The 26,878-nt window shown below is 66.0% G+C and overlaps 1 protein-coding gene and 1 long non-coding RNA gene across 5 annotated transcripts; one reads left to right on the forward strand and one right to left on the reverse strand.

Annotated features, from left to right (window-relative positions):
• The first annotated feature begins 280 nt into the window (after positions 1–280).
• UNC93A (unc-93 homolog A) lies at positions 281–23,110 on the forward strand. Its single transcript, XM_070074586.1, has 9 exons — positions 281–710; positions 5,891–6,026; positions 8,292–8,473; positions 9,197–9,426; positions 10,155–10,280; positions 11,542–11,753; positions 13,003–13,138; positions 13,923–14,054; positions 21,947–23,110. The coding sequence occupies exons 1-9, from the start codon at positions 607–609 to the stop codon at positions 22,207–22,209; spliced, it is 1,521 nt and encodes a 506-aa protein (XP_069930687.1). The 5' UTR covers positions 281–606; the 3' UTR covers positions 22,210–23,110.
• LOC138849772 (uncharacterized) lies at positions 7,251–18,075 on the reverse strand. 4 transcript variants are annotated; one of them, XR_011388914.1, is made up of 7 exons: positions 17,756–18,069; positions 15,855–17,104; positions 15,323–15,433; positions 14,911–15,072; positions 9,270–9,420; positions 7,980–8,094; positions 7,251–7,821 (listed from the first exon to the last, which is right to left on the reverse strand). It is a non-coding gene; the product is annotated as an uncharacterized lncRNA (long non-coding RNA). The 4 variants fall into 4 exon arrangements; XR_011388916.1 differs by having other exon boundaries at positions 14,911–15,433; positions 16,927–17,104; positions 17,756–18,075; XR_011388915.1 differs by having other exon boundaries at positions 7,980–8,074; positions 14,911–15,433; positions 17,756–18,071.
• Positions 23,111–26,878: the final 3,768 nt, after the last annotated feature.

Below are 26,878 nucleotides of genomic sequence, written 5' to 3' on the forward strand. Positions count from 1 at the left end.
GGGGGAGAGCAGGAGGAGACCCCCCCCCATGGAGTGGCTATGCTGCATTGTGATTTCACAGAACATGCCCCACTGGCACTGTGGCCGCGCCACGGCTTTGGGCTGCTGGACATACACAATTCACACCGCCCCTTACCACACGCGGCGGGAGGGACGAGCACGGACACGGGCCATCACTCAGAACAACACGGCTTTGCTCGGAGTGCCCGCCCTTGGCCCATATCCCCCGGAAGGGCCCTGGCCTGAGCTCCGTGCTGCCCACGGGGGCCCCTGGAGACGCTGGGCGCCTCTGAGGACACGCAGGGACCGGCTATCTGCAGAGGCCCGTGGGCGGCTGGTCACAGACTGTTGGACAGGGGCAGGCCCTGGAGCCCCGAAGGCAACCCCTGGAGCAACAGGCTGTGAGCACAGAACTCCAGGTCCTGGCCTGACTCCTCCTCGCCGAGCAGCGGGAGCCGCCCCCTCCCCCTCCCGTGGCAGGAGGCAGCACCGGGAAGAGGCAGCCGAGGGGGCGGAGCAGGCGTTCACCCAGGAAAGGCCTCGGAGGATGGCCGGGCGGGGGCAGAGCCCAGTCCTGCTGGCTGCCCCAAGGGCAGCCCCGGGGCCATGGGGGCCGTGGCTGGCTGTGGTGGTCACTCATCACCCTGCACCTGGGGCGTAGGACTCCGGAGCTGCACCGCGTCCCGCTGGCCCAGCCACGCCGCAAGCAGGTCAGGCGGAAAGGAGCTGCCCGGTGGTGGGAGGCGAGACTGAGCTGAAGCGGCGGCTCCCAGTGGCTCGCGGTGGCCGTGCCCACGGGGCTGCCTGAGTGGTTCTGCGGGGAGGAGGGGCCGGAGGTCAGGCCGACAGAAGCGCAGGGCGGGGCGGCTGCCCCACCGCCATGCCCCCCTGCACTTGCCCCCCGAGTGCCGGGGTGCTTCACCGAGGCCCGGGGGACACGAATAACGCGGTATTTCCGTGTAAAATCAGACTTCTGGGTGAGACAACTTCCTACGCAAGAAGTCTTGGTTGTTAGGGGAGTCGGTGTTCAGCCCAGCGGTGAGGAAGGCAGCACGCCACATCAGCATGCCGAGTCCCAGGCCCGGCTCCGGCTGCCGACTCCGGCTCCCTGCTCCTGCGGACCCGGGGGGGGGGCAGCCATGCTGGCTCAGAGCTAGATTGAGTCACGCTCCTGGCTTCAGCCTGGCCCGATCCTGATGGCTGTGGGCATCTAGGGGGTGAACCTTCACGTGGGAGCTGATGCTCGCTCGCTCTCTCGCTCTCTCTCTCTCTCAGCCAGTAAATAGAACCTACAGTTTAAGCACATTAATTATTGCGTGACACATGCACAGACGCACACTCGCACACACGTGTGTGTATGATTTTCATGGTTCTCGGTTCCTCCCGTCCGGGGCTCCGCCCCTCCCTCTTTCTGCAGCTCCGCCCCCAGCTCTCTCTCAAAGACAGTGACGTGGGAGGTGCTGAGACAGCTGCACTTTCTAAACCACCCCTTTGCCACCTGCCGACGTCACGACAGGTGTTGCACAACGGTTTCCCAAAGTAGTGTTCCAGGAGCCCCTGCTTCCGGGCGGGCCTGGGAAGCGTCTCGGCCGCGGTCGGTCGCGCTCCAACACCTGAGGCGGGACGGGAGCAGAGGAGGCCACGCAGCTAGGTAAAAAGGCCACCCACGTGGCGTTCCCTAGCCTGGGGACAAAGCTCAGGCTCTATGGAGGCTGTGTGTTGTGGGGGCCAAGGCCACTTGGAGTCTGTCCAACCCTCGCGTCGCTGCAGCTTTGCAGGCAGACAAGAGGGTCGATGGCAAACACGCCCGGAGCGCCGCCGCGCAGCCCCGACTCCGCTCCTGGCCTGGGCGCCGTGGCCAGCCGCCTCCGGCCCTGTGCGGCCCTCCCTCCTCAGCGCTAAGCTGGAACCTGGCCGAGCCCAGCCGCACGGCGTGGGCTTCCTGGGCACCTGCAGAACTGGGACTTCCAGTTCCGCTGACCAGAGAGCTGCGCTGGGGCACTGCCGTGGGGGTGGGGCTGGTGTGCGCGTGCGCCCGTCTGTCCTACCTCACCCCCCCCCCCCCGTCCGTCCTACCTCGCCCCCGTCCGTCCTACCTCTCCCCCGTCCGTCCTACCTCGCCCCCCGTCCGTCCTACCTCACCCCTGTCCGTCCTACCTTGCCCCGTCCGTCCTACCTCGCCCCCGTCCGTCCTACCTCGCCCCCGTCCGTCTACCTCGCCCCCGTCCGTCTACCTCGCCCCCGTCCGTCCTACCTCGCCCCCGTCCGTCCTACCTCGCCCCCTGTCCGTCCTACCTCGCCCCGTCCGTCCTACCTCGCCCCTGTCCGTCCTACCTCGCCCCGTCCGTCCTACCTCGCCCCTGTCCGTCCTACCTCGCCCCCGTCTGTCCTACCTCACCCCCCCCGTCCGTCCTACCTCGCCCCTGTCCGTCCTACCTCGCCCCTGTCCGTCCTACCTCACCCCTGTCCGTCCTACCTCACCCCCGTCCGTCTACCTCGCCCCCGTCCGTCCTACCTCACCCCCGTCCATCCTACCTCGCCCCCGTCCATCCTACCTCACCCCCGTCCATCCTATCTCTCCCCCCGTCCTCCTACCTCGCCCCCGTCCTCCGACCTCGCCCCCTGCTGTATCTGTGTGTGGTCTCTCTGCTGCCTCCCCCGCTAGAATCAGCCCCAAGAGACCAAGGCCCCCTGCCACCCAGTCACTGTGGAGGGCTCCTCAGGTCCGCTCTACAGCTCAGGCGGAACAAGGCTTGCTGGGAAGGGGAAGGGATCTGCACATTAAAGCAGCAAAAGGTGCGTGTCTGCACGTGTGTGTGCGCGTGTGCACGCACACACGGGGGTCCTACACCAGGTACCTCCGCCATCCATCTGCACACGAGAGCGGCAGACAGCCCCTGTGAGCTGGGACTCTGTTGGCGCTGTTGGTGTCGGCAAGGAGAGGCCAAGCCCAGTGAGCTGCCCCGGGGGACCGTGAGCTGCCCAGGGGACCGTGTGCCTTGGCCACGGCTCTGTAGACTCAACGCAGGCATCGCCTGGCTCTGTGACGGAGGCTTTGGCGGGCTGAGCCTGCGCCAGACTCTCGGGAGGGGAGGGCCATGTTAACCGAGTTTCCGCCTGTGGGGCTCGGCCGTGGGGTCCCCGCCAGGCCCTGGACCTGGGCAGCCCCTCGCAGAGGGTCAGCCGGGTCCACGAGCCTCCCCGGGGGCTGCAGAGGTGTCCGTCCTGCAGGGGGCCGCCGTCACGGCCCCTGCCCCGCCCTTTCTGATGCTCTGGGCACTTGTGAGGGGGGACTCCCAGCCAGGTGCTCCTGTGGCCTGCTCTCCTGTGGACAGAGCCAGTGAGCCCAGTGAGCCGTTCACTTGCAGAGTGTGAGGAATCCCAGGTCCCACTGCGCCTGCACACGCTTTCCAGCTGTGGAGTGGGCGCTGGGTGCAGTGGGCTAAGCCGCCGCGGGGGCACCCGCACCCCCCGTGGGAGTGCCCGGGACCGGACAGGAGCGCACCTCGGCCTCTGCCGCAGCTTCCTGCTAATGGGCAGCAGGGCCCCGACGCTCACGCGGGAGGCCTGGGCTGCGTCTCGGCTCCTCTCTCTGGCCTGGCCCAGCCCCGGCTGTCATGGACCAGCGGATGCAAGATCTCTCCCTTTCTCTGCCATTCAAACAAATAAAATAAACTGAAAAAAAATGCAAATGAATAGAACACATTTGAGTTTATTCAGTGCTGCTTTTATTAACAGATTTCAGATTTAAATGGCAAGAAAATTAATATTAATCTGCTTACAAGAGGATTTTGTTTAAAAGAGCAACCGTTGATGAGGTTTCCCTTAAATTAAGGGCAACTTTTAGCTTTTTTTTTTTTAATATTTATTTATTTTTTCAAGAGGCAGAGTTACAGAGAGGCGAGGCAGAGAGAGAGAGAGAGAGAGAGATCTTCCATCCACTGGTTCACTCTTCAAGTGGCCACAACGGCCGGAGCTGCACCCATCTGAAGCCAGGAGCCAGGAGCTTCTTCCAGGTCCAGGTCTCCCACGCAGGGGCCCAAGCACTTGGGCCATCTTCCACTGCTTTCCCAGGCCACAGCAGAGAGCTGGATGGAGAGTGGAGCAGCTGGGATTCGAACCGGCGCAGGCAGCTGCTTAACCTACTAAGCCACAGCGCCGGCCCCAACCGTTAGCTTCTTAGCAGGAAATTCACTGATTGTGCAGAAAAGCTGGGAGCCTCTCGCAGACGCAGTGGTGGCTGGCAAAGCAGTGGCATCCAGCGGCTGCTAAGGCCGCTCGTGCTGTGCCTGGCCCGGGGTTTTCTGGAACGTTCCGTCTGCAGCCACACATGGCTTCCACCTGGACACCCAGGAAGTGGTGTTGAGAGAGAGCAGATGGACAAAAGGGTCTTCCCCTAGCTGAGGCAGAACAGACGCTGATGCTAACTAGGGGGAGACGTTCGAACTTGGGACACATTTACGCCTGACGTCAGCCTCAGCCTCGGGGAAGCTGGCCAGCCCGGGCTCCCGGCTCCCCGTGGGAAAGCTGCTTTGTAAGTCAAGACGGCACCTGGGTTTCTAGAACGTTCCGTGCTTTCCCAGCTAAGCACAAATGAGGGATCTTGCAGCAGTCTGTGGAGTTTGGGATGAAAAGTTTCAGTACAAAAATCTTCCTTTGAAATCCCCGAGAACTTGTTTGTAATATACATTTCCTTGAACTTTTTAAAGACCTGTCAAATGGTTGGATTTCAAGTTCATTTCCATTAAAATAAGCTTATTTTTAAAGACTTATCTGAAAGGCAGAATGATAGGGAGGGAGGGAGGGAGGGAGGGAAGGAGAGAGAGAAAGAGAGAGAGAGAGAGAGAATGGAGATCTTCCATCCTCTGGTTCACGCTCCAAATGGCCACAACAGCCAGGGCTGGCTAAGAATTCAGTTCCCTGGGGCCGGCGCTGTGGCGTAGCAGGTAAAGCCACCACCTGCAACACTGGCATCCCATGTGGGCGCTGGCTCAAGTCCCGGCTGCTCCACTTCCGATCCAGCTCTCTGCTGTGGCCTGGGAAAACAGCAGAAGATGGCCCAAGTGCTTGGGCCCCTGCACCCACCTGGGAGACCTGGAGGAAGCTCCTGGCTCCTGGCTTTGGCCTGGCCCAGGCCTGACTGTTGTGACCATCTGAGGAGTGAGCCAGGAGATAGACGCTCTCTCTCCCTTTCTGAGTAACTCTGCCTTTCAAATACATAAGTCGATCTTAATTAAAAAAAAAAAGGAGAACTGCGTTCCTCCGATGCAGCAGCCGCATTTCAAAGCTGAGCTGCCTCACGCGGCCAGCGCCATCCTACACCTAAAACGCTAAGCCACGCAGGAGTCCTATGCACGCCTTCCTGTCCTGCCTAGCGGCACGCGTGCAGAGTCCCATGCGGCAGACGGACACGCGTCAAGTGCTGTGCAAAGTACTACACTCTGTGGTTTTAATCTGTGCGGTGCTGTAAAACCACATAACCTTTGCAACGCGGAGACTTTGGCCGTGGGAGCTTAACAGCCCGGCAGCTCTTTCCCAGGGGCACTCACATCCCTGAAGTGGATCCTCGCGCTGTGCCAGACTGAAGTCCACCCCGCCCAGCACCGCCGCCAGCTCCTCAGAGCGGACGCCGTGGGACGCATGTATAGCATGTGACCCCGTGGGACGTGCGTGTAAAATGTGGCCCCATCACCGCCCCACAGGACATCCAAGCTGGAGCAGCGGCGTCCTGCGTCCCGGAGGGTGGACGAGCAGCAGCGCGGCCCGGGCCCGGGGTCAGCACAGCCGCACTCATTAACCAGGGCAGCCGAGATGACTCACTTCTAACCCAGACCCAGAGAACGCGGCTTCCTGTGCGCTGCCCGTCCCTGACTGCGCTGCTCTCTTCCAGGGAGCGTGGCAGCCGCGTGTGGGCTGCTGGTCGGTGCCGCCGCAGCCCGATGGAGCCGGCTCTGAGGAACATCCTCGTGGTGTCGTCTGGGTTCCTGCTGCTCTTCACGGCCTACGGGGGTCTGCAGAATCTGCAGGTAAGTGGACGACCAGCAGCCTGACCTCTGATCCCCCTCCCCGTGCACGGATGCCCACGGCCTCGGGCAGCCAAGGAGGGGGCTTCTTGTCGCCCTCCCAGCTGCCACGCCCCACCCACGTTCTGGCAGGATTGCCGGCAGCATACCCTGTGTGACCCTGGCAAGAGAGCCGGGGCCTCGCGTCCCAGGGGCGACGAGACCCGGGGGACACAGGGACGGCACCGTGGAGTCCTCGGTTGCAGCCTGCCGGGCCGTGGCCGGGAGCACTGTGAATTTATCCGTGGAATCTCACTGGCCCTCGCACAGTCCACACCTGCGCTGCGCACAACTTAGTCTGCAGTGCGAACTATTTACCGGCACTGGCTCCTCCTCAGATCTGAGCCACGTGTGGCCTGGGGCGTGGTCACTGGCCCTGCTGGACCTGAGCTCACCTCCAAGGCAGGTGTCCTGAGGCTGATTCCTTCCAGTCTGGGAGCAAAGCCCCAGGGGTCCTTAGGCAAGGGGAGGGCAGAAGGCAGCCCCTGGGCCTGCTTTGTGTGAGACTCACGGAACGAGTGACAGCCGTGCTGACTCAAGGCCGGGCAGAAGGGGGCAGAAGGGGACGCGGCGTCCCTGCTCCGCTCCAGGGTCACAGAGCCCTCGCCTGCCCTGGACATGGTGCTGTCGCCGCACACGGCTGTTTCGTGGCTGGGTTGGTTGATGCGTGTGGGACTTCTGGAAGGAGAATGAGCCGCCGGGACGCAGACGGCAGGGCCAACGTGCAGCCAGCCCACAGGAGGCCGTCTTGCCGGTCCGGGCAGCGGGGACAGATGGCTCCCCAGGGCCCAGACGGGGCAGTGAGAGGTCAGAAAGCTTAGACACAGGCAGTTCTGGATTGAGCGCGGATCTCAGCCACGCCCGCGGGTTGGCCTGTGGCCCGGGATGCTGGAGGGGGGAGGAGGGCCTCGGAGCTGTCCATGGAGCTGTCCATGCTGCCTGCGTGTAGCTACGACTCGGGCGTCCCCTGCGCCCAGCAGGCGTCCACGTGGGCTCCGCGGCCACAGCAGGGGGTCGAGACGCACAAGGCTCTCACCGGCGTCCAGTTCCTCTGGGGCTCCTGCGCGTGGGGGTCACTGTCACCTCTGGGATCCCTTCCTGCACAGGATGAGTGCCAGACCTCGGCCCTGGCCCGACGCGACTGCTTGGCGCGGCCCCACAGCGCCCCCCGCAGGCTCTAGAACATTCTGTCTATAAACAGGCGTCCACTGGGGTGACCCTCGCTGTTAGGATGGGCTGGAGCAAAGGAGTGATGCCAGGTCCCACCGGGTCCCTCAGCCACCGCTGGCCTCTCCGGGCCCAAGGGAGCCACAGGACTCCCAGCTGTCCGCCCAGCTCAGCACCGCAGGACACAGGCCTCGCCCCCGGGAGCCCCTGCGTGATCTGCACTGGTCGTGCGCCCACCTCGGGCCCCGGGATGCCCGCCCCTGCTGTCCCCGCTGCAGTGGCCGCTCTTGTCTCGACCTTGGCGACCGCTGGCCGCCTGCTTGCTGTGCGGCCTTCTCCCTGACCCGAGGCCTGGGAGCTGAGGGCTGGGCCGGGCGTCCCCAGGTCCCTGATGTCGTGGCTGGCCCCGGAGCTGTGTTTTCTCCCTCCTGGGAGCTCAGGGTGCCCGTGTGTCTGCCACAGGGACCCCACCTGCGGGCCGGGGCCTGCGTGCCGCCCTCAGCAGGAGCCCCTGGGGCTGCTGGTCTTGCAGGGGGCGGCTGCTTCCTCTCCTGTGCGTGTCTGCAGCCCGGGCGGGGCCTAGGTGAGGGTCCTGTGGAAGGCACACGGAGCGTGTGAGGCAGTCCCACGTGAAGTGAAGCCCCCGTGTGCTCCCCTGCACACGCGCGTCCTGCAGGCTGGCCACACCAGGCGCTGTGACGGTCACTCGGTCACAGAGCAAGGGCGCTGACGGGCGGATCTGGCCCCCACCTGGGAAATGGAGCTCACACGTCCCTTCCCCTGCTTCCACGTGAACGTGGCTGTAGATGGCCCGACTGTTTGCAGCATGTGTGGCGAAGAGACCCCTGCAGAGACGTGCCGCCAGCTTCGCACGGACGCCCCCGGGTCCACCAGTGCAATGTTCACCCCAGAACAAAGAAAAATCAACACAGCAGGGCAAAGGCCCGGGCTGATCCAGTTCTCCCACTCCCCCCTCCCGGCAACTTGACTCTGGCCAGGCCAGGGTGCCGGGGTCGCCCAGCCGAGCAGCCGCCGTCTGACGGCCCTGTCCTGTCCCCACAGAGCAGCCTCCACAGCGAGGCCGGCCTGGGCGTGGCCACGCTCGGCACGCTCTACGGCGGGGTCCTGCTCTCCTCCACCTGCCTCCCGCCCCTCCTCATCCGGAAACTGGGCTGCAAGTGGACCATGGCGGTCTCCATGTGCGGCTACGTGGCCTTCTCGCTGGGCAACTTCCACGCCAGCTGGTACGGCTCCCGCCCCCGCCCAGGGGCGCCAGGCTCTCTCTCGCGCCTGCCCCTCGCCCCCGCCCTGCACCCCGAGTGCCCCTCAGTTTCTGGCCTCCGTCCCATGTCCCTTCTCCCACCGAGTCCTGCCCCCGCCCCGTTGGCTCATGTCCCTGAGTCCCAGGGCTCCCCCTGCCTCTGCACCAGGGGCTGGAACGACGCCCGTTGACAGGGAGAGTGGACAGGCATCTCTGGGGGCTTAGCTGGGGTGTGACCCAGGGACGGAACTGTACCTCACCCCGGCCCTCACACCCTGTCACGGGGCGGGCGCCCGGGCCCTGCGGCCATGACTTCCTCCTGGGCATCAGGTGCCAGCCGTGGCCAGGGAGCACTGACCCCACCATGTGTGCCAGGGAGGGGCACTTCCTGGTGACCCGGGACATGATGGCCTCAACGGCTCCCTTCCCCTGCGACAGTGCAGTGTCCATCGGAATGCTTGTCGCTAAGGTCCCAGCAACCAATCAATCGACCGTTGTCACACGGTGAGGCTGTTAGAAACGTCTCTCCTTAGCAACGTGTGGTGTCCAAAGCCATGGAAGCTTCACCGGCCTTGCGGTTCACTTCTGCTGGTGAACCTGAGCCAGGAGGGGCGCTGAGGGGGGCTCAGATCCTTCCAGAGATGAGACCGCCAGCGGGGGCCGGCGTGCGGGGGGCAGGAGGCACCTGCCTGTGCTGTGCCTGCAGGTACACGCTGGTCCCCACCTCCATCCTGCTGGGGCTCGGCGCAGCCCCGCTGTGGTCCGCCCAGAGCACCTACCTCACGGTCCTGGGGAACACCCACGCGGAGAGGGCCGGGAAACTCGGCAAGGATGTGGTGAACCAGTACTTCGGCATCTTCTTCCTCGTCTTCCAGTCGTCCGGGGTGTGGGGCAACCTGATCTCGTCCCTGGTGTTCGGCCAGACTCCCACTGCAGGTAACGGGAAAGGGGCTGAGCGCGGGAGGGTCTCAGCCGCCACGCACGCACCTGCCGGTGCCCTGGCCTGCGGGCAGGGGCAGGGGCCTCTGCTCCCCCCGCGGCAGCGCGGGGCGGGGGTCTGAGGCTCTGTCTTGTCCACAGTTCCCCGCTGGGCAGGGGGACTCTTGGGACAGAGGTGCCGCCGTGGGGGAACTGAGAACCACCCGGCGACTGTGGCCCCTGGGAGAGTGCCCACGACTCTTCCGGCCTGAGGGGCTCCCCCTGCTCGTGTCCCCTCTGAGTGGGCCCGCCAGCCGGTTTCCAGTCGAGCCCAGACATGCATGTAAAGTGTGTGTCTGATGGCTGCACCCCCTGAGGCCCACGCTGGGCAGAGGGGACCAACCTCTTCACTCCTCACAAGGGCCCCGGGCCCGGGCACGAGGGGCGCCACCATCCCGGGGCCAGGACTAGTTCAGGCTGGTGCTTCTGTTGCCAGCCCCCAGACCCCTCCGCTGGGAAGCTCGGTGGCCAAGCCCACTTGCTCAGAGCGGCAGCGGGAGGGAAGCCCGGGCCGGTGCCCGCCCTCTTCTGCCCGTTGCCGCCGGCTGAAGGTCAGTCTCCGTGCCGTGTGGCTGCGGCGGCCCAGGGTCCACTGGCAGCGGGCGTGGGAGGGGTGAGCCCAGGGCACGGCGGCTCAAGCACTGCCCGGCCTCTCTGTCCTAACGCCTGCCTGCTTGCGCCCTCAGAGTCCCTCCCCGAGGAGCAGCTGGCCAGCTGCGGGGCCAGTGACTGTCTGATGGCCACGGCGTCCAGCAACAGCACCCAGCAGCCCTCGCAGCGTCTGATCTACACACTGCTGGGCATCTACACGGGTAGGCGCCCCCCCCAGCCCAAAGGGGACTGAGCGAGACCAATTCCCACTCAATCAGGAAAAACCTAGACACGCTTTCTTCCTCTCGAGCCCCCGCGCGGGGCGGGGCCGGCCTCCGGTGCTCTCCGTGCAGCAGACCAGCCCTGCCTGCGCGTGCCCCGGGATGGCGGGCTTTTCTCTTCTTACCGGTGGTCTGGGGGCCTGCTCGGTCCTTCCCTGCGAATGCCTGCTGTCCCGCTGCCGCTGGGACAGACCCTCATACACTCCACCTCCCACCGCAGGGCGCTCAGCCCAGTGGGTTTGGAGCAAAGAGCGAGCACAGGGACCCTTGCCGGGTGTGTTGGCCCCGAGGAAGACCATCTGTGGGTGGACCTCGCTTCGGGGCTTAGGGCGAGAGAAGCAGCTCATGGCTGAGGGCGCAAAGCACACTGGGCATTCTCCCCACTTAGGCGTATTCCATGCCCGCGAGGACATTGCGGACCTGCAGTGTCTGCTCTCCCACAAGAGCCTGGTGGGCACAGGGAGCCCTGTGGCTTCAGCTTGGGGACGGGGGGGGGGTCTGTGTGCTGACCCCCAGACACTCGCCCTCTCCCTTCCACGCAGGGAGCCCTGTGGCTTGGGGACAGGGGTCTGTGTGCTGGCCCCCAGACTCCCGGCCTCTCCCTTCCACACAGGGAGCCCTGTGGCTGGCTTTGGCTTGGGGACAGGGGTCTGTATGCTGGCCCCCAGACGCCCAGCCTCTCCTTTCCAGGCAGGGAGCCCTGTGGCTCGGGGACAGGGGTCTGTGTGCTGGCCCCCAGACGCCTGGCCTCTCCCTTCCACACAGGGAGCCCTGTGGCTCGGGGACAGGGGTCTGTGTCCTGGCTCCCAGATGCCCGGCCTCTCCCTTCCACACAGGGAGCCCTGTGGCTCGGGGACAGGGGTCTGTGTCCTGGCTCTCAGACGCCCGGCCTCTCCCTTCCACACAGGGAGCCCTGTGGCTCGGGGACAGGGGTCTGTGTCCTGGCTCCCAGATGCCCGGCCTCTCCCTTCCACACAGGGAGCCCTGTGGCTTGGGAACAGGGGTCTGTGTGCTGGCTCCCAGATGCCTGGCCTCTCCTTTCTACGCAGGGAGCCCTGTGGCTGGCTTTGGCTCAGGGACAGGGGTCTGTGTGCTGGCCCCCAGACGCCCGGCCTCTCTCTTCCACGCAGGGAGCCCTGTGGCTCGGGGACAGGGGTCTGTGTGCTGGCCCCCAGATGCCCGGCCTCTCCTTTCCATGCAGGGAGCGGTGTCCTGGCCGTCCTGCTGCTCGCGGTTTTCCTGGAGCCCATAGAAGACGCGGCACAGAGCGGGGGAGGGGAGAAGCCGCCGCCTGTCTGGTCCACGCTGCTCTCCACCTTCCGGCTGTTCCGGGACAAGCGCCTGTGCCTGCTGAGCCTGCTGCCGCTCTACAGCGGGCTGCAGCAAGGCTTCCTCTCGGGCGAGTACACCAGGGTAGGCGTCTGGCCCGGGCCGCGGGCTCCTGGACGCCCCGCCCCGCCGCAGCGGAGCTGACTCACGCTCTCAGCTCCGGGCCCCCTCCAACTCCCATGGGATCCCCACGTCAGAGGGTCACAGGGCCACGTCCGGCCTGACATGTGCCCTGGTGGGGGAATTCCAGATCCGAAATGGCAGCTGTTCCTGGCGCCCACCCGCAATGGCCATGGGTGTGACGCGGGCAGAATCTCACCTTCCGTCCCCAGGCTTGCAAATGGCCGTGTTCAGTCGCCTGGAATTGGGCGTGACCGTCCGGACACCCACGTGGCCGTCCAGGCCCTGACCGCCTGCCCCTGCCCAGGCACCACTGCTCTGTGCTGCGGGAAAGCAGGCGCCCTCTAGGGGTTGGAGCAGAGAAGCCCAGGGATGCAGGACCCGGAGTGGCCGGGCAGGGTCTGAGTGGGTCCTTTCTGGTGCACCTGCTCCTGCCCCGAAGGCGTCCCCTGCTGTGGAGTGGGCAGCAGGGAGGTGCGGGTCCCCAGGTCCCCTCTGCCCCGTGAGAGTTCAGATCCTGCGTCCCAGGTGACAGCAGCGGCCCTCTGGAGGCTGCAGACACCAGGCCAGAGCTGAGCCAGTGACCCGGGTCCTCAGGGTGCTGCCCCTCCCTCACAGGGGAAGCTTCTGCCCCCTGGTCCCCCACCCCAGGCTTCTGCGGACCGAGCGGGATGAGAGGCGGGTGCCCAGCCGCTCGGAGTCTCCCCCGGGGCCGTGCGGGACGGGCTCTCCCTGATCTAGGTGCTGTGCGGCTCACCCCACAGTCTGGGCAGAGCTCTGAGTGCTGGCAAGTAAGCGGGAGGGCCAGAAAGGCCACTGGGGGTGCTGGACGCGGCCCCTGGGCCCCACCAGGCGGGCAGCGGGGGGTGTGGCCTCCTGGTCCTGCCGGCCTGGAACAGGAGCACGGCTGGCGCTGCCTGACTCGGGGGCTCCCGGGCTCGTGTCTTCCACGCTGTGACAAGATCCCCCGACCCTGTCGTTGTCTACGTCTGCCCCCTGCAGGGAATGGTCAGCCCCCCGGGGAATGGTCCTCCTGGCTCTGTGGGCACCGCACAGACGCCACACGGGACAAGGGAGCCACCGGGAAAGCTGTGCCCGTCCACGCTCTCTGGGACCTTTCCTTCCAGCCTTGCCCCGGGGGCTCCCCACGGCGCGGAGACCCCCTGCCGCAGCCCGGCGGGCGGCCTCCCTGACGCGCCGGCTCCCTCCACAGTCCTACGTCACCTGCGCCCTGGGCATCCAGTCCGTGGGCTACGTCATGATCTGCTTCTCGGCCACCAACGCGCTGTGCTCCCTGCTCTACGGGAAGATCTCGCAGTTCACAGGCAGGGCGGCGCTCTACGTGCTGGGTAGGCGGCCGCGGGGGCCAGCCCTGGGGCTGGGGGCCGCGGCAGAGAGGGTGCAGCTCAGAGAGGGGAGTGAGACCTAAGAGGGGTGCTTGAAGCCGGGAGCGTCCTGCAGGATGGAAGCCGCCCCCCCGCCCCCCAGCCTGTCCCTCCCCTCCCGTCCCCCTTCCCCAGCCTGTCCCCTCCCCTTCCATCCCCCCCGCCCCCCAGCCTGTCCCTCCCCTCCCGTCCCCCCTGCCCCCAGCCTGTCCCTCCCTTCCATCCCCCCTCCACAGCCTGTCCCCCCTTCCATCCCCCCTGCCCCCCAGCCTGTCCCCCCTTCCATCCCCCCTGCCCCCCAGCCTGTCCCCCCTTCCATCCCCCCTCCACAGCCTGTCCCACCCCCTTCCGTCCCCCCTGCCCCCCAGCCTGTCCCACCCTCCCATTCCCCCTCCACAGCCTGTCCCCTCCCCTCCCATCCCCCCTCCCCAGCCTGTCCCCTCCTTCCATCCCCTCCCAGCCTGCCCCACCCTCCGTTCCCCCACCCCTTCCTCCCTTGAGAGGAATGAACTCCCCCTCTGGGCTGTCTCTGGGTGGGCCCTGGGATGCCCAGAGAGCCGGGCCTGACCTGACCCTGGCCCGTACAGGCCCTGCTTGCTGTGGGCTGTCGGGGGGCTGGGGGCACAGAGGGCACCCAAGCATGGGCCTGTGGGGGAGGGGCCGGAGGGTCACTGAGAGCTCGGGGGGGGGCTCCTGCCGGAGGCCACCCTGCCGAGTGGCCACGGCCTCGCGCCCCCCCCCGGCCCAGGTGCGGTCACCCAGCTCTCCTGCATCCTGGCCCTGCTGCTCTGGAAGCCACGCCCCGCCCAGCAGGCCCTCTTCTTCCTCTTGGCCGGCCTGTGGGGCCTGGCGGACGCCGTGTGGCAGACGCAGAACAACGGTGAGTGTCCAGGACAGGCCCGCCTCCGTGGCCCCCCGCCTTCAGCCGTGGGGGCCACCCCCCTCCCCGGGGACCAGGCGGCAGCCCTGGCCCCCAGCCACGGGCAGGGGCTGCGGGGGGGCCCGTCCTGCCTGACATTTCCAGAGAGCGCTTGCTCAGGCCCGGGTGCAGACGGCCAGTCCCCGCCCGGCCCTTTCCCTGGCACCAGCACGGTTCTCCGGGCCTGTGGCCTTCTCTCCGTGGTGACACAGCCTCCACCGGCTGGGTCACGGTGGCGGGAAGGAGAGGCAGGCAGAGGCGGGAAGTCCTGCCGGGCGCTGAGGGCAGTCTCCTGGAGCAGGGGCTGGGCGGGACAGGGGCAGCCCAGGGTGGACATGACGGGGTCCCGGCGGGTCGGCTGCAGAGCCTGCTGCTGGCAGTGTGACCCGTGACCTGAACGTGGAGGACTGGCTGGCAGCGAGAAGTCAGGTTTTCACGCCAACTGCAGGACCCAGGCCAAGTCCCCACCCAGTCTGGGGGATGGGCGGCGATGGGTGTCGGGGAGACCAGGCTGGAGCCTGCGGGCAGAGGCTGAGAGCAGGGCATGGCTCCCTGGGGGGATGCAGTCGCAGAGGAGGGGGCTCAGACGCGGGAGGGGTCTGGGGGTCCTGGGTCTACAGTGAGACGCGCTGCGACCCAGGGACGGAAGCAGGAGGCAGAGAATCGGACGTGGGCGTGAGGCAGGCCTGGGCTGGGGTGTGCACGCAGGTGGATGCTGGGGGCTGGGGGCGGGGCCATGTGGGATGCTGGGGGCTGTGGGGGGTGGTGTGTGAGGCCCACTCGGAACCCTAACGCGGACCTGGAGCAAACGGATCACCTTACGCTGGGCGCCTGCCTCCGCCTCCCACATCCTCAGCTGTGTTCGCCTCTCGTCCGGGCCTGGGTGGACTGGAGGGAGGCTCGGGCTCCGAGGGGCACAGCAGAGGCTCCCGCGACCTTTCCTGGCTGGGCAGCCGTCAACCAGTGGCCTGCACATTGCCTGCCCGGGGCAGGAGGCTGACATGAGCACACCCGGAGACCGTGTCCCCCCAGCCCCGTGAACGACCCCGATTTCACCCAGCACCCCATGCCTGTCGCCCTACGAGCTGTGCATTTTGAGTATTTAGGGTGAATCGAGATGGGGGCCCAGGAAGCACCCGCGCTGTACCGCAGCTCTCCCGATGGCAAAGACGCCGGCAGTAAACCCGGCCAGCTTTCCTCTCTCGCTGAGCAGTGAACCGGCTGCTCACCTCCCCTTCCCTCCGCGGCCAGAGACACGACACGGGCGGCTCCTCTGCTCTCGGCCGGCAGTGGCCTCTGGGCTCCGCCGTTGACCAGTCAGGGAGCTCTGGATAGAGGCGCTGGTGTGAAAGGGGATGAGTGAGTTCCGCGTTTTGCTCAGGGGAAAGCCATGTTTTTCTCCTAAGACACAAGCAGGCATTCTTGAGCCTTTGCGAGCTGCTCCTGGAGCCCCCAGGGGTCTTGGGGAGGAGGGACACTTGCACTTCGTTTCCGCCACGCCCCAGGGCCCTGGGCTCCCTTCCTGGAACCCCGGGAGCTGCGTGTGGCTCTGGCCGCCCCCCAAGGCAGCGCTGTGGCACTCTGCTCTCCGAGGGCAAGTCAAGCCGCACTCCCGCGGCCCCTGAACCTGCCGTTCTTTCTGAGGTCACGTGGTCCCCAGCTCTGTGCAGAGTGCACACTGCCCCCAGGGTGGGAGTGCTCAGCCCTGTGGACCCTCGCCCCGCCCACCCAGGAATCCCATCAGCCCCATCCCTTCCTCACCCTGACAGCCAGTGAAGACGGGTGCAGTCCCCAGGGCGACCTGCGAGCCCGGAGGCCCTGCCCTGGGCTGCCACAGGGCTGTTTCCGGGCGGAAAGGCTCTGTCCGTCAGACTTCTCTTGTACTGGTGGCCTGTGTCTCATCTGTGTCCCCGTGTCCAAGGCTGAGAGCCTGGGTCTCAGTCACGTGACCCTGCTCAGCCTGGGAAGATGAGGTGGACACGGCAGACTAGAGTGTGCCGTCCTCCTTGTACCCAGACGTCTTGTTTAAGAATCTCAGATCTGCAGCAGAGCTGCGGAGATACCAGGAGAGTCCCCAGCGCCCCCTAGTGCTGGGCGTCTGATACAGCCGGGGGACCTGGGCTGAAGCAGGTCATTACCCTTGTTTTTTAGATTCCAGAAAGTGCAGGTGATTTCGGGAGGTTCTTGGCTAATGATTACTACAAAAAATAATGGCATGGATTTCTTTTTTCAAAAGATTTGTTTGTTTGGAAGGCAGAGGAAAAGAGGGAGAGGCAGAGAGAGACAAAAAGAGCTTCCATCTGCTGGTTCACTCTCCAAATGGACACAACGGCCAGGGCTGGACCAGGCCAAAGCCAAGAGCTCGGAATTCCTTCCAGGTCTCCCATGTGGGTGGCAGGGGCCCAGGGACCTGGGCCGTCTTCTGTTGCTTTCCCGTAATTGGCAGGGAGCTGGACTGGAAGTGGAGCAGCTGAGACGTGAACTGGCGCCCGTATGGGATGCCAGCGTTGTGGGGGGCAGCGCCTGGAAGCCAGCCCCCCGATGCACAGATCTCAACATTCATTGCACCAAAGCACCTTTCACTGTACCTCATCCAACCTTGCCAGTCCCCATCCGGACTTGCCTGGATTTCTCGTGTTCCCACTGATGTCTTTTTCTACCCCGGGACCCATCCTGGGCACCACGCTGCCCGTAGAGACTGCGTCTCCATAGCTGTCTCTGACTGCTGCTCATTTTCCCTCGCTTCCATGACCTTGGTGCTTCTGCAGGGTACTGGGGTGGGCTGGGGCCGTGTGTCTGGGGAGGAAGACTGCTGGGGGAAGCCCCTTCTCACCCTCCTGTGGTGGGTGTCCCGAGAGCTGTGTGAGTGCCACGGAGGCGTTACCGTGGCCACTGGGTCAGTGTGCACCTGCCAGGTTGCTCAAACAGTGGTTCCACTTTTCCCTCTCCTCATTCAATTATTTGAAAGCCGATCTCCAGCCTGGACAGCCATCGGGGGTGGTCATCCCCACCTGCAGGGAGGAGAAGCCACAGGAACCACTGAGAATTCCCGTGGAGGATCTGAGCTTTCTGCGCTGCCTTGGTTTCTCCGGCCACGAATCCACACCAGCGCAGTGTCCCTCTGCCCCTTACTTGCGCCCACAGTCCCCGCCAGGCCACACCAGCTCCTGGTGTGTGGTGCCGGCCATCCTAGTGCGTCCTCCTGCCTGCGTGGCCGGCCTTTCCAGGCACATCCGTGTTTCCCTGCTTCATGCGAGGATCAGTCGTTTCTTGGGGGAGAATGATGTGAAAAACCAAGATCTGAGGGCTGGCCGTGCTCCTGCTCCTGAGACTGGGCCCTCCAGGGACAGTCGGACATGTGTGCGTGTGCGTGTGTGTGTGCGTGTGCGTGTGCGTGCACGTGTGTGTGCATGTGTGCGTGTGTGCATGTGCGTGCACGTGTGTGTGAGTGTGCGTGCGTGCGTGTAGGTGCGTGTGTGTGTGCGTGTGTGTGTGTGTGGCCTGCCCCGGGCACACCCGTCTGCATCGGCATCTGTCTCTGTGTTTCTATCACCACACACAGGGCTCACCCCACGTCCTGGCTCTCGCCAAGCTCCAGGGCTGCTCCCGCCCCCACCTGTGCCCCCACACCCTCCTCTGGCGGTCAGAGCCCTGGTCCCCACCTGTCACCCCGACAGCACAAGGACTTCAGAGTTGCCGCGATGTCGCTTCGGCTCCGCTCACCACCCAGTGATGTGCCTGTGCGGCTTGACGCGGTGCTCAGATGCTCCCTTTGTGTTTAGACGGAAGCGGAGCCAGGTCTCGAGCCCGGGCCGCCGCCTCTCGCTGGTCCCCCCCGGCCCTGCCCCCCCTCCCGCCTCTCGCTGGTCAGCCCCGGCCCTGCCCCCTCCCCGCCTCTCGCTGGTCCCCCCCGGCCCTGCCCCCTCCCGCCTCTCGCTGGTCAGCCCCGGCCCTGCCCCCTCCCTGCCTCTCGCTGGTCAGCCCCGGCCCTGCCCCCTCCCGCCTCTCGCTGGTCCCCCCCGGCCCTGCCCTCCCCGCCTCTCGCTGGTCCCCCCCGGCCCTGCCCCCCCGCCTCTCGCTGGTCCCCCCCGGCCCTGCCCCCCCTCCCGCCTCTCGCTGGTCCGCCCCGGCCCTGCCCCCCCCGCCTCTCGCTGGTCCCCCCCGGCCCTGCCCCCCCTCCCGCCTCTCGCTGGTCAGCCCCGGCCCTGCCCCCCCTCCCGCCTCTCGCTGGTCCCCCCCGGCCCTGCCCCCCCTCCCCGCCTCTCACTGGTCAGCCCCGGCCCTGCCCCCTCCCCGCCTCTCGCTGGTCAGCCCCGGCCCTGCCCCCTCCCGCCTCTCGCTGGTCCCCCCCGGCCCTGCCCTCCCCGCCTCTCGCTGGTCCCCCCCGGCCCTGCCCCCTCCCCGCCTCTCGCTGGTCAGCCCCGGCCCTGCCCCCTCCCACCTCTCGCTGGTCCCCCCCGGCCCTGCCCTCCCCGCCTCTCGCTGGTCCCCCCCGGCCCTGCCCTCCCCGCCTCTCGCTGGTCAGCCCCGGCCCTGCCCCCCTCCTCGCCTCTCGCTGGTCCCCCCCGGCCCTGCCCTCCCCGCCTCTCACTGGTCCGCCCCGGCCCTGCCCCCTCCCCGCCTCTCACTGGTCACCCCTGGCCCTGCCCTCCCCGCCTCTCACTGGTCACTCCTGGCCCTGCCCTCCCCTCCCTGCCTCTCACTGGTCACTCCCGGCCCTGCCCCCTCCCCGCCTCTCGCTGGTCACCCCCGGCCCTGCCCTCCCCTCCCTGCCTCTCACTGGTCACCCCTGGCCCTGCCCTCCCCTCCCTGCCTCTCACTGGTCACCCCTGGCCCTGCCCCCCCCGCCTCTCGCTGGTCACCCCCGGCCCTGCCCCCCTCCCCGCCTCTCACTGGTCAGCCCCGGCCCTGCCCCCTCCCCGCCTCTCACTGGTCACCCCTGGCCCTGCCCCCCCCCGCCTCTCACTGGTCACTCCCGGCCCTGCCCTGCCCCCCCTGCCTCTCGCTGGTCACCCCTGGCCCTGCCCCCCTCCCTGCCTCTCACTGGTCACCCCTGGCCCTGCCCCCCCTCCCTGCCTCTCACTGGTCACTCCCGGCCCTGCCCTGCCCTCCCTGCCTCTCACTGGTCACTCCCGGCCCTGCCCCCCCTCCCTGCCTCTCACTGGTCACTCCTAGCCCTGCCCCCCCTCCCTGCCTCTCACTGGTCACCCCTGGCCCTGCCCCCTTTCCCTGCCTCTCACTGGTCACTCCCGGCCCTGCCCCACCTCCCTGCCTCTCACTGGTCACTCCTGGCCCTGCCCTGCCCTCCCTGCCTCTCACTGGTCACCCCTGGTCCTGCCCTCCCCTCCCTGCCTCTCACTGGTCACTCCCGGCCCTGCCCCCCCTCCCTGCCTCTCACTGGTCACCCCTGGCCCTGCCCCCCTGTCGCTCCCCCTCTTCGTGGAGGAACGACACAGGACCCTGCGCTGTTCTTTTTGTCTGCTCGGCCCTCCCCGGGTTTGCTGTTGGTTCTTCCCGGGTTGGCTACTATCCCTTCCACCTCCGTGGAAGGGCAGTTCCCCCTGGCCACATTCCCCACTTCCGCAGGGGAGCGGCACACCGCCGGCCGGCTCTTCTCGGGGGCTGCACAGGTGTTCCTTCAGCTAGATGTTCCCCTTAGATGTTCCCCATAGATGTTCCCGGTGCATGCCGTCTCTCTCCTCCTTTATAGTCCTCCTCCGCCAATCCCAACTCGGCTGCCCACACGCCGAGTACGCTGCTCTCCAATCAGGAGCAGGTCCTACAGTTTATTGGTTGAACTGGAGGCAGCTGTGCGGAAGCTGTTTACTTCTCTCCCAGCGCCATATTGTGGGAGAGCAGATGCATAGAATAAGTCTTAATTCCAGTAACTCAGTCTAGTCTGGCCTGCTCCCCACACCCCCCCTCCCTGCCTCTCACTGGTCACTCCCGGCCCTGCCCCCCCCCCGCCTCTCACTGGTCACTCCTGGCCCTGCCCTGCCCTCCCTGCCTCTCACTGGTCACCCCTGGCCCTGCCCTCCCCTCCCTGCCTCTCACTGGTCACTCCCGGCCCTGCCCCCCCTCCCTGCCTCTCACTGGTCACCCCTGGCCCTGCCCTCCCCTCCCTGCCTCTCACTGGTCACTCCTGGCCCTGCCCTGCCCTCCCTGCCTCTCACTGGTCACTCCTGGCCCTGTCCTCTCCTCCCTGCCTCTCACTGGTCACCCCTGGCCCTGCCCTCCCCTCCCTGCCTCTCACTGGTCACCCCTGGCCCTGCCCTGCCCTCCCTGCCTCTCACTGGTCACCCCTGGCCCTGCCCTCCCCTCCCTGCCTCTCACTGGTCATTCCTGGCCCTGCCCTGCCCTCCCTGCCTCTCACTGGTCACTCCTGGCCCTGCCCTGCCCTCCCTGCCTCTCACTGGTCACTCCTGGCCCTGCCCTCCCCTCCCTGCCTCTCACTGGTCACTCCTGGCCCTGCCCCCCCCTCCCTGCCTCTCACTGGTCACTCCTGGCCCTTCTCTCTCCTCCCTGCCTCTCACTGGTCACTCCTGGCCCTGCCCTCTCCTCCCTGGGCGGGGTTCGCGTCCTCCGGCCCCTCCTCTGCGGGTCTTAGAAGGCAGCGCTGGCTGCGCCGGCCGGGCCCTGGCTTTCCCCTCTGACCACCTGGGAGCCGCATTCCTGGGGCACAGCCCGTGCTCTGGCCGCCCTGTGGTTCCCACCCAGCAGCCCGCGGCTGGTTTGGACGCAGGTGTGAATTCGCAGGCCTCTAATTCCGCCTGCGCCTGCGCCTGCGCCTGCAATCAGGCCCTGAGCGTACCACGGCCGGGGTCTGGCTGGGAGGCAGCCGAGGCCCAGAGCCGGCGCAGAAGAAACTCGGAATGTTCAGGATCGCGTGGCTCCAGGAGGCGCTGAGTCCACGGAACGGGATGGGGGGGGGGGTGCCTGCTGCTCAGCGAGCAGCGACCGCGGTCGTCACTGCTCGGCCTCGGCTAGATCGTCCTGGGGGGCTGACGAGTCTGCTTGGCATGAGTCGCTTGTGCCACCGAGTGCTCAGGAGGCCAGGCCGTGTGTGTCCTGGTCCGCTTCCTTCCGTGGCCGCGCGGGGCCTCCGCACTACCCAACGTGGGCTAACCGACCGGCCGGCGGTGGCAGCGTCCACACTGGCGGCTTGGATTTCCTTCCCAGGATTCTCGGTTATGGATCCAGTTTTAGGACAGAAGCCGGCAGGATCTGAGTGCCGATGTTTGATATTGTCAGACTCGGGGCCGGGTGGGGTCACCGCGCACTCACAGCCGGGAGGATCCGAGCCGAGGGTTCCTGGACGCGGGTCCGCTCTGTCCCAGGTGCGCAGGAACTCCGGGGAGCAGGCCCGTGGGCGCTGGTTCTCGGCAGCAGCTGCGAATTCCCAGGGTGTTTTCTAGAAAACTCAGTTGATAACCGCAGAGACCCTCACCATTCACTTTAAATCCAGAGCGGGGAAATTAAGTTCTTAAAAGCAACAACAAACCAGAATGCCTCTCATTTCTGGAGTGGCCTGTCCATCTGTCCTCTGGCCTGTCCCCGGGTCGGTCCATAACAGGTGCTGTGCAGATGGGTCCCTGCAGTCCCGGGGGAGCTGGCTGCCAGCCCCCGGGTCTCTATTGCGCACTTCCGCTCCCTGGTGTGGACGTGACCCAGCCCCCGGGCGAGTCTGGGGCAGCTCCCATGGGGCGGCCGGCCCTGCCCTGAGCAGGCCAGGGGACCAGAGCGGGGGGTCCCCCAGTCTCCCCCATGCCCACAGGACGAGGCAGTTCCGGCTGCCCGGCGTGGGGCGGAGCACACCAGGTTTACCGCAGCACCTCTGCCCGCCTCCCTCGCAGCTCTGTACGGGGTCCTGTTTGAGAAGCACAAGGAGGCGGCCTTTGCCGGCTACCGCCTCTGGGAGGCCCTGGGCTTCGTCACCGCCTTCGGGTACAGCGCCTTCCTCTGTGTCAGCGTCAAGCTCTACATCCTGCTGGCCGTGCTGACCGTGACCATGGCGGCCTACGGAACCGTGGAGCGCATGGAGGCCAGGAAGACGCACACGCCGCCGGCTGCAGGGCTGGCAGCCCACGCGGAGGGGAACACGCAGACGGCCCTGTGAGGCCCGTGTGCGGCCGCAACGGGGAGTGGGCTGAAGACACACCGGGGGCGTCCGGCTGCCCGCTCTCAACCAGGCCTGCCCCATGTGGCCACAGCCACGTGTGACTGCGCTTCTCTGGAGCGTTTCTCTGTTCTAATGATTCTCCGCCCACATCTCACCACAAGCCACGCAGAGTGGAGGGGAAGGCAGCCGGCCACTGGGACCCGGCCTGGGGCACGGCCGACCCTTGCGTGGGTTCTCCTGAAGACGCCCCGCAGAGCTCACACAGCGCCAGATGAGCAGCGAGCGGCAGAGCCACACGGAGCTGCGGCTGCTGGAAGCTCGCAGAGTCTGTGTTTCTGAATAAATGCGATTATTTTACGGAGTCACCGCCAGTGCAGATGCCTTGATTCCGCGACCTCACACGGCTCACTCACTGCACACACAGACGTCGCGGTGCGAGTGGCTTAGAAATCATTTCGAGGGGCCGGCGCTGTGGCACAGCGGGTAAAAGCCGCCACCTGCAGTGCCAGCATCCCACGTGGGTGCCAGTTCAGGACTCGGCTGCTCCACATCCGATCCAGCTCTCTGCTGTGGCCTGGGAAAGCAGTAAAAGATGGCTCAAGTCCTTGGGCCCCTGCACCCGCGTGGGAGACCTGGAAGAAGCTCCTGGCTCCTGGCTTCAGATCAGCGCGGCTCTGGCCATTGCAGCCATCTGGGGGGTGAACCAGCGGATGGAAGACCTCTCTCTCTCTCTCTCTCTCTCTCTCTCTCTCTCTCTTTCTCTCTGCCTCTCCTCTCTGTGTAACTTTCAAATAAATAAATATTTTAAAAGGGGGGGATCTTCAACAAGATCTTGGAAAATGCATATTATGAAAAAGCTTTGCACCAAAATAAACTTTATTTAAAAAAAAGAAAGAAATCATTTCCAGTGGGACACGTGGCACAGGACTCTGACCCTAAACTGGGCTCAGCGTTCCGTGTCCTCCCCAGTGCTCCCGGAGCCCTGGGCGGGTGCCAGCCAGTGTCGGGGATGGGAGAGTGAGTGGAGGCAGACGGGGTCCTCCCTCATCTGGGCAGTGACCGCCGGGTGCAGAGCCGGGCAGGACCAAGAGAAGACAAAGTCACCACTGCTGGGGCAAAGGGCTCCTGGACACCCCAGGGGACATGCCCGGCTGAGCCTGGCGTGTCCCCGCCACAGACTGTGTCCCCAGTGCCCTGTGTCTGTACTGCCCGCCCCCTCTCCCTGTCCCCAAGAGGCAGAGGAGGGAGCATAAGACACACAGGAGGAGCTGTTGGAGAAGCCCCACATTCCACAGGGGCTTGGGCCTGTCCCGCCCCCAGTGCTCCGCCCCCGCCCCCAAGTGCCCAGGCCCCACCCTCCCAGCACTCGGTCACCGCCCTCAGCACTGCGGCCCCCCCATGGGCCCACCCCTCCTGGCCTCCCTCTGCCTCCTGCCCCTCTCCACGCCTCTGGGTCTGACAAGGGCAGCCTCTGTGTCTGGTTCCCCAGGAGCCTTGCCCACACCTGATCTGTGCCATAAGGAGCCACCGTTCACCCAGGAAGCCCCAGGCAGGCTCATCTGGCCCCAAGCAGCCCTTGCACACAGGGAATGAGCCAACGCTCACTCGCTCGCAGCACTAGAGACCCAGGTCTGAGCGCCGCACTTCCAGGTGTGCTCAGTGTGGGAGGGGCCACACTTCCAGGTGTGCTCAAGGAGGGGAGGGGCCACACTTCCAGGTGTGCTCAGTGTGGGAGGGGCTGCACCCACACTTCCAGGTGTGCTCAGTGTGGGAGGGGCCACACTTCCAGGTGTGCTCAGTGAGGGAGGGGCTGCACCCACACTTCCAGGTGTGCTCAGTGTGGGAGGGGCCACACTTCCAGATGTGCTCAGTGAGGGAGGGGCCACACTCCCAGGTGTGCTCAGTGCGGGAGGGGCCACACTTCCAGGTGTGCTCAGTGTGGGAGGGGCCACACTTCCAGATGTGCTCAGTGTGGGAGGGGCCACACTTCCAGATGTGCTCAGTGAGGGAGGGGCCACACTTCCAGATGTGCTCAGTGAGGGAGGGGCCACACTCCCAGGTGTGCTCAGTGCGGGAGGGGCCACACTTCCAGGTGTGCTCAGTGTGGGAGGGGCCACACTTCCAGATGTGCTCAGTGTGGGAGGGGCCACACTTCCAGGTGTGCTCAGTGAGGGAGGGGCCACACTTCCAGGTGTGCTCAGTGTGGGAGGGGCCGCACTTCCAGGTGTGCTCAGTGTGGGAGGGGCCACACTTCCAGATGTGCTCAGTGCAGGGAGGGGCCACACTCCCAGGTGTGCTCAGTGTGGGAGGGGCCGCACTTCCAGGTGTGCTCAGTGTGGGAGGGGCCACACTTCCAGGTGTGCTCAGTGTGGGAGGGGCCACACTTCCAGGTGTGCTCAGTGTGGGAGGGGCCACACTTCCAGGTGTGCTCAGTGTGGGAGGGGCCACACTTCCAGGTGTGCTCAGTGTGGGAGGGGCCACACTTCCAGATGTGCTCAGTGCGGGAGGGGCCACACTTCCAGGTGTGCTCAGTGCAGGGAGGGGCCGCACTTCCAGGTGTGCTCAGTGTGGGAGGGGCCACACTTCCAGATGTGCTCAGTGCAGGGAGGGGCCACACTCCCAGGTGTGCTCAGTGTGGGAGGGGCCGCACTTCCAGGTGTGCTCAGTGTGGGAGGGGCCACACTTCCAGGTGTGCTCAGTGTGGGAGGGGCCACACTTCCAGATGTGCTCAGTGTGGGAGGGGCCACACTTCCAGGTGTGCTCAGTGTGGGAGGGGCCACACTTCCAGGTGTGCTCAGTGTGGGAGGGGCCATACTCCCAGGTGTGCTCAGTGCGGGAGGGGCCACACTTCCAGGTGTGCTCAGTGCGGGAGGGGCCACACTTCCAGGTGTGCTCAGTGTGGGAGGGGCCGCACTTCCAGGTGTGCTCAGTGTGGGAGGGGCCACACTTCCAGATGTGCTCAGTGCAGGGAGGGGCCACACTCCCAGGTGTGCTCAGTGTGGGAGGGGCCGCACTTCCAGGTGTGCTCAGTGTGGGAGGGGCCACACTTCCAGGTGTGCTCAGTGTGGGAGGGGCCACACTTCCAGGTGTGCTCAGTGTGGGAGGGGCCACACTCCCAGGTGTGCTCAGTGCAGGGAGGGGTTGCACTCGAGTGGCCTCTGCCAACACAGCGACTCCATGTGTGTCAGGTGTGAGGAGCCATGCAAGGGGAATGCTAAAGACTGATCACTGGGCCGGCGCTGTGGCACAGCAGGTAAAGCCACTGCCGGCGACGCCAGCATCCCGATGGGTGCCAGGTCCTGTCCTGGCTGTTCCACATCTGATCTAGCTCTCTGTTGTGGTCTGGGAAAAGCAGCCGAGGATGGACCAAGTGGTTGGGCCCCTGCACCCACATGGGAGACCTGGGAGAAGCTCCTGGTTCCAGCCTGGTCCAGCACTGGCTGCTAGGACCATCTGGGGAGTGACCCAGTGGACGGAAGACCTCTGTCTCTGTCACTCCCTTTCTGTAACTCTTTCAAATCCATCCACCCATCGTCAGAAAGAAAGACCGATGACCACACAGCTGTTATGTGTAGGGGTGTAGGGTTGCACCAAATGTCCCTCACTAGGTGACCACGGGAAAACACAAAGTGCCCTGCAGTAAAGAGCCAGGGAGGGGACACGGAGCCCAGGCAGGGACCTGGAGCCCAGGGAGGGGACACGGAGCCCAGGGCAGGGACCTGGAGCCCAGGGAGGGGACACGGAGCCCAGGGCAGGGACCTGGAGCCCAGGGAGGAGACTGGAGCTCAGGGAGGAGACTGGAGCCCAGGGAGGAGACTGGAGCTCAGGGAGGAGACTGGAGCCCAGGGCAGGGACCTGGAGCCCAGGGAGGAGACTGGAGCTCAGGGAGGAGACTGGAGCTCAGGGAGGAGACTGGAGCCCAGGGCAGGGACCTGGAGCCCAGGGAGGAGACTGGAGCTCAGGGAGGAGACTGGAGCTCAGGGCAGGGACCTGGAGCCCAGGGCAGGGACCTGGAGCTCAGGGAGGAGACTGGAGCTCAGGGAGGAGACTGGAGCCCAGGGCAGGGACCTGGAGCCCAGGGAGGAGACTGGAGCTCAGGGAGGAGACTGGAGCTCAGGGCAGGGACCTGGAGCCCAGGGAGGAGACTGGAGCCATGACAGCAGGTGCACCTGGGCCAGTGCCCTCCGGGCTGTGTGTGAGGAATCAGTGGACCACAGCAGAGGCCAAGGTGAGGCCCTGGGTATTTTCCGAGCCAGGCGGGACCCCGCGTCAGTGTCCTGAGCTGGCGTGGGCACCGACGCGGCAGGCTCAGCTCCGTCACAGCGGCCAGGCCAAGAGTGTGCGAGCCGGGCGTCGGCAGGGCCCCGCTCTCGCAGCTCCCAGCAGGCCCTGCTGCCCTCCCAGCCTCTGCCGGCCCTGGCCTGCTCGGCGCCGCCGGCTCGAGGATGCTTTGCCTCTGAGCACCACCATTGTCACAGGGCCTCCCTCCTGCACCGTGTCCTCACTGCCTCTCCTTGTCCACACCTCTCCTGGCAAGGACAGCCAGGGCCGACCATCTCCTCGCTGAGCTCAGCTCAGCACCACACTGCCGGGACCCTGCCTCCCGGGATGGACACAGTGTGTGTGTGGGGGGGGGGGGCACAATTAGACTCTGCGACAGAGGATG

Source organism: Oryctolagus cuniculus, chromosome 5, assembly GCF_964237555.1.
Source record: "Oryctolagus cuniculus chromosome 5, mOryCun1.1, whole genome shotgun sequence".
Classification (NCBI taxonomy): Eukaryota; Metazoa; Chordata; class Mammalia; order Lagomorpha; family Leporidae; genus Oryctolagus; species Oryctolagus cuniculus.

Excerpts from the sequence above, each read along its gene's own strand:
- UNC93A (XM_070074586.1), top strand. The coding sequence starts at position 607 with ATGGGGGCCGTGGCTGGCTGTGGTGGTCACTCATCACCCTGCACCTGG. Across the intron at positions 10,281-11,541 it reads ACTGCTGGGCATCTACACGG|GGAGCGGTGTCCTGGCCGTC; the intron begins GTAGGCGCCCCC and ends CTTTCCATGCAG. Across the intron at positions 11,754-13,002 it reads TCTCGGGCGAGTACACCAGG|TCCTACGTCACCTGCGCCCT; the intron begins GTAGGCGTCTGG and ends CTCCCTCCACAG.